Source organism: Babylonia areolata, chromosome 12, assembly GCF_041734735.1.
Source record: "Babylonia areolata isolate BAREFJ2019XMU chromosome 12, ASM4173473v1, whole genome shotgun sequence".
Taxonomy (NCBI): domain Eukaryota; kingdom Metazoa; phylum Mollusca; class Gastropoda; order Neogastropoda; family Buccinidae; genus Babylonia; species Babylonia areolata.
Window position 1 is genome coordinate 8,823,217 of NC_134887.1, and position 7,500 is coordinate 8,830,716.

General features: G+C 44.9%; 1 protein-coding gene across 7 annotated transcripts in view; it reads left to right on the plus strand.

The window, feature by feature from the left end:
- Positions 1-7,500, plus strand: part of LOC143288374 (sodium-dependent serotonin transporter-like) — a 140,502-nt gene that overhangs the window by 111,116 nt on the left and 21,886 nt on the right. For all 7 annotated transcript variants that reach the window (XR_013056083.1, XR_013056084.1, XR_013056085.1 and 4 more), the window contains 5 exons: positions 620-830; positions 1,860-1,998; positions 3,433-3,567; positions 5,507-5,610; positions 6,924-7,048. Coding sequence is in view for 1 of the 7 variants with exons in the window: in XM_076596773.1 (XP_076452888.1) it covers positions 620-830; positions 1,860-1,998; positions 3,433-3,567; positions 5,507-5,610; positions 6,924-7,048 (714 nt within the window). In the remaining 6 variants the exon portion in view is untranslated. The remainder of the gene's footprint in view (positions 1-619; positions 831-1,859; positions 1,999-3,432; positions 3,568-5,506; positions 5,611-6,923; positions 7,049-7,500) is intronic.

A 7,500-nucleotide genomic window follows, 5' to 3' on the forward strand; every position in this document is an offset into this window, starting at 1 on the left:
TAGAGGGAGGGAGAGAGGATTGTCTTAGGGGTTGAGAGAGAGAGAGGATTGTCTATACAGTGAGAGTGGATTCTCTAGAGGGAGGGAGAGAGATGATTGTAGGGGTTGAAAAAAAGAGAGAGAGTGGATTTTCTGTAGAGTGAGAGTGGATTCTCTGGAGGGAGGGAGAGAGAGGATTGTCTATAGGGGTTGAGAGAGAGAGAGAGTGTGTGTGTGGATTGTCTGTAGAGTGAGAGTGGATTCTCTAGAGGGAGGGAGAGAGATGATCGTAGGGGTTGAAAAAAAGAGAGAGAGAGTGGATTTTCTGTAGAGTGAGAGTGGATTCTCTGGAGGGAGGGAGGGAGAGAGAGAGGATTGTCTATAGGGGTTGAGAGAGAGAGAGAGTGTGTGTGGATTGTCTGTAGAGTGAGAGTGGATTCTCTTAGAGGGAGGGAGAGGGGGGGGGAGAGAGAGGATTGTCCAAAGAGGACAGACTGGATAGTCTACAGGGAGAGAGAGAGAGGCAGATGCAGTCGGTGTGCCTGCCGCGAGAGGTCGCTGATTGCTGATACAAAAAAATAAATAAATGAAATAAATTAAATAAAATAACGGTTACGCTTTCCGGCGTGTCTTTTTACAGGAATTGGATACGGGATCTGTATCGTGGCTACCTTCGTCGGTTCCTACTACAACACGATCATCGGATGGGCGCTGTACTACCTGGTGACGTCGTTCCGCTCCGAGCTGCTGTTCGCCACGTGCGACAACTCGTGGAACACCGCGCACTGCGTGAAACCCACCGACTCCAACGGAACCAACGACTCCGTGTCCGCAGCCACTGAGTTCTTCAAGTGAGGGTGTTTGTTGTGTTGTGTTGTGTTGTATTGCATTGAATTGAATTGTATTGTATTTCTCCATTACATTGTACTTTGTTTGTTGTATTGTATTGTGCTGTGTCTGCCGCCACGGAGTTCTTCAAGCGAGGAGTGTGTCGTATTGTTTTTCATTGTATTGTAATGTATTGCATTACATTACATTGTACTTTCCTGCAATTTACTGTGTTGTATTGCATTGCACTGTACTGTATATGTATTTATATATCTATTTGTATTACTTTTTGTCACAACAGATTTCTCTGTTTCCCTATCGAAGTGGATTTTTCCACAGAATTTTGCCAGGAGCAACTCTTTTGTTGCCTTGGGTTCTTTTACGTGCGCTAAATGCATGCTGCACACGGAACCTCGGTTTGTCGTCTCATCCGAATGATTAACGTCCAGACCACCACTCAAGGTCTAGTGGAGGGGGAGAAAATATTGTCGACTGTCATTGTGATTCTAACCAACGCGCTCAGTCTCTCGCTTCCTGAGCAGACGTGTTACCTCTAGGCCACCACTCCACTGTATACTGTTTAGTATAGTATTGTGTTGTGTTGACTGATGTGTATTGTGAAGCCCTTCGAGGGGGTTGAAATCGCTATATAAAAAGCACATTCTTCTTCTTCTTTATTATCATTATCATTATTTTTGTTGTTGTTGTTATTGTCATTACCTTTATCATCAGTTTCGTCGAACCGACCAGTTTGGCTAAACGCAGACGTTCTGTTCGTCATGAATGTCATCATCATCATCAGCAGCAGCATCGTCATCAGCATCATCGTCACTATTATTACCATCATCATCATCATCACCGTCATTATTAGCAGCAGCATTAGGCACAGCAGCATAATTATCATCATCACCACTGTCATCATCATCACCAGAATCATCATGATTGAGATTATTATCAGCAGCAGCACCACCACCACCACCATTATAATCATCAACATCAGCACCGTCATCATCATCATCATCATCATCGTCATTGTTACCATGCCGTTACAGTCGCCATGTGCTGGAGCTGCACAAGTCCTCGGGCATTGACGACCTGGGGGCGTTCCGCTGGCAGCTGCTGCTGTGCGTGATCGCCGTGTTCATCATCATCTTCTTCTGCCTCTGGAAGGGAACCAAGTCCTCTGGCAAGGTCAGTCACTCCGCTGCTTGAGGGAAGGAGGGAAAACGAATCTCGTCTTGAAGGCTTCCTCCCTGGTTATACAGGGCTCAATTGAAGTGATACCTTGTCTGGAAAGCTTTCTCTTAGGCTACACGGGGCTTGATTGAAGTAATACCTTGTCAGGAAAGCTTCCTCTTGGTTATTCAGGACTCGGTTAAAGTTATTCCTCGTCAGAAAAGTGTCCCCTTGGTTGTACATGACTCGGTTGAAGCAATACCTCGTCAGGAAAGTTTCTTCTTGGTTATACAGTGTTTGATTGAAGTAATATCTCGTCAGGAAAGTTTTCCCTTGGTTATACAGGACTCAGTTGAAGTAATACCTCGTCAGGAAAGTTTCCTCTTGGTTACACAGGGCTTGATTGAAGTAATACCTCATCAGGAAAGTTTCCTCTTGGTTACACAGGGCTTAATTGAAGTAATACCTCGTCAAAAAAATTTTTTTCCCCGTAGTTACACAAGGCTTCATTGAAATAATACGTCAGGAAAGTTTCCCGTTGGTTATAAAGGGCTCGAATGACGTAACAGTATTGCAAACACCCTGGAAAGCTTTCCCCTTGGTCAGAAGAAAGGGTAGTACAAGTACCACATACCAATATTTCCAATTGATTATATAGGGCTTGGTTGACGTCAGAGATTCGCAAATACCCCGTACCTTTTCTGGAAAGTTCCCGCTTAGTTATACAGGGCTAGATTTAAGAACATTGCAAACGCCCCATGCCACGTCAGGAAAGCTTTCCTCTTGGTCAGAAGAAGAGGTATTGCAAATACCCCAGGTTTCCCCTTGTTAAAACAGGGCTCGGTTGAAAGAAGAGTATTGCAAAATACCCTGTACCCCATACAAGGAAAGCTTTGTTTATACAGGGCTGGCTTGAAGTAATAGTTTTGCAAATACCCCATCCCCCAGGAAAGTTTCCCCTTGCTAAACCAGGGCTCGGTAGGAGAAAGGGTATTGCAAGTATTCCACACCTTGGTTTTGTAGGGCTCGTTAAATGAAAGAGTATTGCAAATACACTATACCTCAGCAGGAAAGCTTTCTCATAATTATGTTAACAGGGCTCGGTTGAAGAAAGAGAATTCCAAATACATTATGCCTCGTCTGGAAAGATTTCCTTTTGGTCATACGGCGATCGGTATATGAAGGAGTAGTGCAAGTGTCCCATCCTCGTCTGGACAGTTTTCCCTTGGGTTTTGTAGGGCTCTGTGAAAGACATCAGTATCCGTCAAACTGTTAACTAGCTGTTTTCTTTGAGACTCTTATCATTGATGTCTTTTTCTTCAAACGGTCATTAACGCTGCTTTTATTTCTTTTTTTTATCTACATGATTTCATCAATAGTCTGCATAGGAAAACCACCTTTGAAACGTCAGCTGCACGGTGACTAAACAGTCCACGTCATTTTGTGCAGGCGGTGTGGGTGACGGCAACCTTGCCCTTCTTGGTTCTCTTCGTGCTGTTCGTGCGCGGCGTGACGCTCCCCGGGTCACGTGACGGGGTGCTGTACTACCTGAGGCCCGACTTCTCCCGTCTGGCCAAACTGGAGGTGAGGGGGCAACTGATAACTTCCTGGGGCAGTATTCAAGAGAACATCGTGCCTGAGGGTAAATGTGTGCCTTCAGGTAATCTGCCTGAGGCAAGGCAAACCGCTTGAGGGTAAGCAATACCCAGTATTCATGAACACAAGAGTCTACCCGCGTGTCTACAAACCTGAAGGCAATTTGCCATTATTACTACGAAGGGTGACTGCCCATGAAGCAGAGGTAAATATGGCAGATCCTTTTGCAGCAGCATTTTTTTCTTTTTCTTTTTTTAAGAAAACAGGCGTGCTTTACGGATAGCACGTGTTTTGCGAATTCTCTCGACAATGTTCCGAGCTGTGATGCGATGAGAGGTGAAACTAAGAGCATGCGCAGGAATTGTTGGGATTTTTAAGAAAAGACGATGGGTTAGCTGTCTGAGCAATTGGCGTGTGTCTTGAATACGAAGATAACTTATTCTTCAAGGTAAACTGTACCCGCGGGTCCCAACCATGTCAAAGATAACTTGCCTGAAAGCAAAATGAATTTTGTCTTGAACGCGGCCCCCGATGAACAGAGGTGTGTGGGAAGTGTGTGTGTGGAAAGTTTGTGTAAGGGGGTGGTTGGGTGGGTGGAAAGTGTGTGTGCAGGGTTGGGGGCATGGGGGGTAGCTGGGGGGCGGAAAGTGTATGTGTGCATGTGGGAAGTTTGTGAAAGGGGGAGGGGGTGGTGGAAAATGGGTGTATGTTTGTGGAAAGTGAATGTGTGTGTGTCAGGTGGTGGGTGCAAGTATGTGTGCGTGTCACCAGGTGGAAAGTGTGTGTGAGTGTGTGTGTGGAAACTGTGTGTGTTTGTATGTGTGTCTATGTGTGTGAAACAGATGTCAGCGGTTGACAAAGGTTGTGAAAGTGGGGAAACCCCAGTAAGTTCAGAGAGAGATTTTCAGTCGAGGTGTGGAAGGGCTGTGCTGTGCTGTGTTGTGTCGCATCGTATCGCTGGAGGCCCCGTGGCAGAATCCGTCAGACGTTGGACTTCTGTCAGCAGTGTTCACCGGTGATCAGGGTTCGAGGCCCCGTTTCGGCATGGTTGTTGTGTCCTTGGGAAAGGACATTTGTCCGAACGCAGTGACGCCTCCTTGAGAAAGTGAAAACTGAAAACTGGGAAAGGCACTTTACTGCCATTTTCCTCACTCCACCTAGGTGTCAATGGCACATTTCTTAAAGCTGGGGGAGGTTAAAACGGAGGAAGGAGACGCTTGGGCTCCGCCCCCAACGCCGAGCCCAAGACAGAGTGGATATGAATTTTCATTGCTCAGATAACCATCTTTTTGATCCTCCATGTTTACAGCGAGCCATTTTCTTCTAGTGTTTTCGAAAGCGAACACAGCTGTTTGTAAACCCTGAATGCGAAGGTTCGTGAGGGAATCGGGTGGACTCAGTCTGAGTGTCCCGGGTTCGAATCTCGGTAACGGCGCCTGGTGGGTAAGGGGTGGAGATTTTTCCGATCTCCAAGGTCAGCCAATGTGCATACCTGTTAGTGCCTGAACCCCCATCGTGTGTATACGCAAGCAGAAGATCAAATACGCACGTTAAAGATCCTGTAATCCATGTCAGCATTTGGTGGGTTATGGAAACAAGAACATACCCAGCATGCACATCCCCGAAAACAGAGTGTAGCTGCCTAAATGGCGGGATAAATGAACAAAATGGTCTTACACGTAAAATGTTACATGTCAGTATGAGTGTGCATGTGTGTGTAACTGAAACCAGATTGAAGGAAACGAATGACGAGCGCCCAAATGGCAGCCGTCAGTCGGCTCTACCCAGGTAGGCAGCTTGTTGTGCAAATGACTCCATGTTTGTAAAGCGCTCAGAGCTTGGCCTCCGACCGAAGATAGGCGCTATATAAGTACTGTACTCATATCATCACTTGTATTGACGTTGACGTCTGTGTGTGGACCTGTAGGTGTGGGTGGACGCTGCTGCGCAGATCTTCTTCTCACTGGGGCCCGGGTTCGGAGCTCTGATTGCCTTGTCCAGCTACAACAAGTTCCACAACAACTGCTTCAGGTCTCTGTCGGCTGATGTTTTAGTTTTTTTTTTCCTTCCTTCATTCTTCTTCTTCTTCTTCTTCTTCAGTCTCTTTCATTGTTTCTTTCTTGTTCCCCCTTCTTCCCCTCGTTCTCTGTAATCCATGTCTCCTCTCTTTCTTTGTTTTTCTTGCCCGCCTGTGGTCTTGCTGTTTGTTTTCTTTGTTTTGTTTTGTTGTTTCGTTGTTCTTTTTCGTGAATGTGTGTCTTCATGTTTTACATTTATTTGCTTATTTATCATCATTGTTGTCTTATTTATTTATTTATTTTTATTTATTATTATTATTATCACTACCTTTTTTTCCATATTATAATTATTATTTATTTATTTATGTATTTATTTACTTATTTATGTACGCTTATCTATTATTTATTCACCTTTTTTTTTTTCCCCAAGGCCTGACTAAGCGCGTTGGGCTACGCCGCTGGTCACGCATCTGCTTGGCAGATGTGGTGTAGCGTATATGGATTTGTCCGAACGCAGTGACGCCTCCTTGAACTACTGAAACTGTTCTTTTTCGCCGTCATCGTCTTCTCGTTGTTCTCCTTCTTCGTTGTTTTCTTCTCCATTAACTTCTTCATTGCTGCCCCTCCTCCTCCTTCGTCCGCTTCTTTTTCCTGTTATATATTTGTAATAGCCTATAGTCCTGATGTGTCCTTAGTGGTCAGCTGGGCATTAAGCAGTATGTAGGGATTCTTTTTTTTTTATTATCATGTCCGTAATGTCTAATCATACAAATGTTACTAATCATTGTTCTTATGACGATACTGGTCATGTACAGTTTCCCCCCCCCCCCTCATACACTTCTATTCTTTGTGAATGTTTGTGCGGGTGAATGAATGGAGAAATGGACGAATAGGCTAAGGCAGATAGATGTGTGCTGCTTCAGAGATCCTTTCGGTTATTATCATCATCATCATCACCACCATCGTTATCGTCATCATCGCAGCATCGCGTGTGTGTGTGTGTGTGTGTGTGTGCGCGCGCGTGTGTGTGTGTGTGTGTGCGCGTGCGCATGCGTGCTTTGTGTTTGACTGGCGTTATTGGAAAAAGGTTTGAGATGTTTGAAAGCGAACAGAAGTGCGCTATTATTATTATTATTATTATTATCATTATTGTAATTATTATTATCATCATCATTATCATTGTTATTATTGTTGCAATTGATATTATTACTTGTTTTTGCCATATTCAATTAATTATTCATTTAAAAAAAAAAAAAAAAAGGAAACACGCATTGTTTTTTTGTTTTTGTTTTTTTTCCTTTCTGTCTGCGGGGTTCTGAACGCCAGGGACGCGTTGATGACGTCATGCATTAACTGCGGGACCAGCTTCATGGCGGGCGTGGTGGTGTTCTCCGTGCTGGGCTACATGGCTCACATGCAGAACACCTCTGTCGACAAGGTGGCCACACAGGGTGAGGTGATGATGATGATGATGATGGTGATTGCTGACGATGATGATGATAATCATGGCTCACGTGCAGAACACCTCTGTCGACAAGGTGGCCACACAGGGTGAGGTGATGATGATGATGATGATGGTGATTGCGACGATGATGATGATAATGATGACGATGATGGTGACGATGATGATGATAATCATGGCTCACATGCAGAACACCTCTGTCGACAAGGTGGCCACACAGGGTGAGGTGATGATGATGATGATGGTGATTGCGACGATGATGATGATAATGATGACGATGATGGTGACGATGATGATGATAATCATGGCTCACATGCAGAACACCTCTGTCGACAAGGTGGCCACACAGGGTGAGGTGATGATGATGACGATGATGATGATGGTGATGATGATGACGATGATGATGATAATCATGGCTCACATGCAGAACACCTCTGTCGA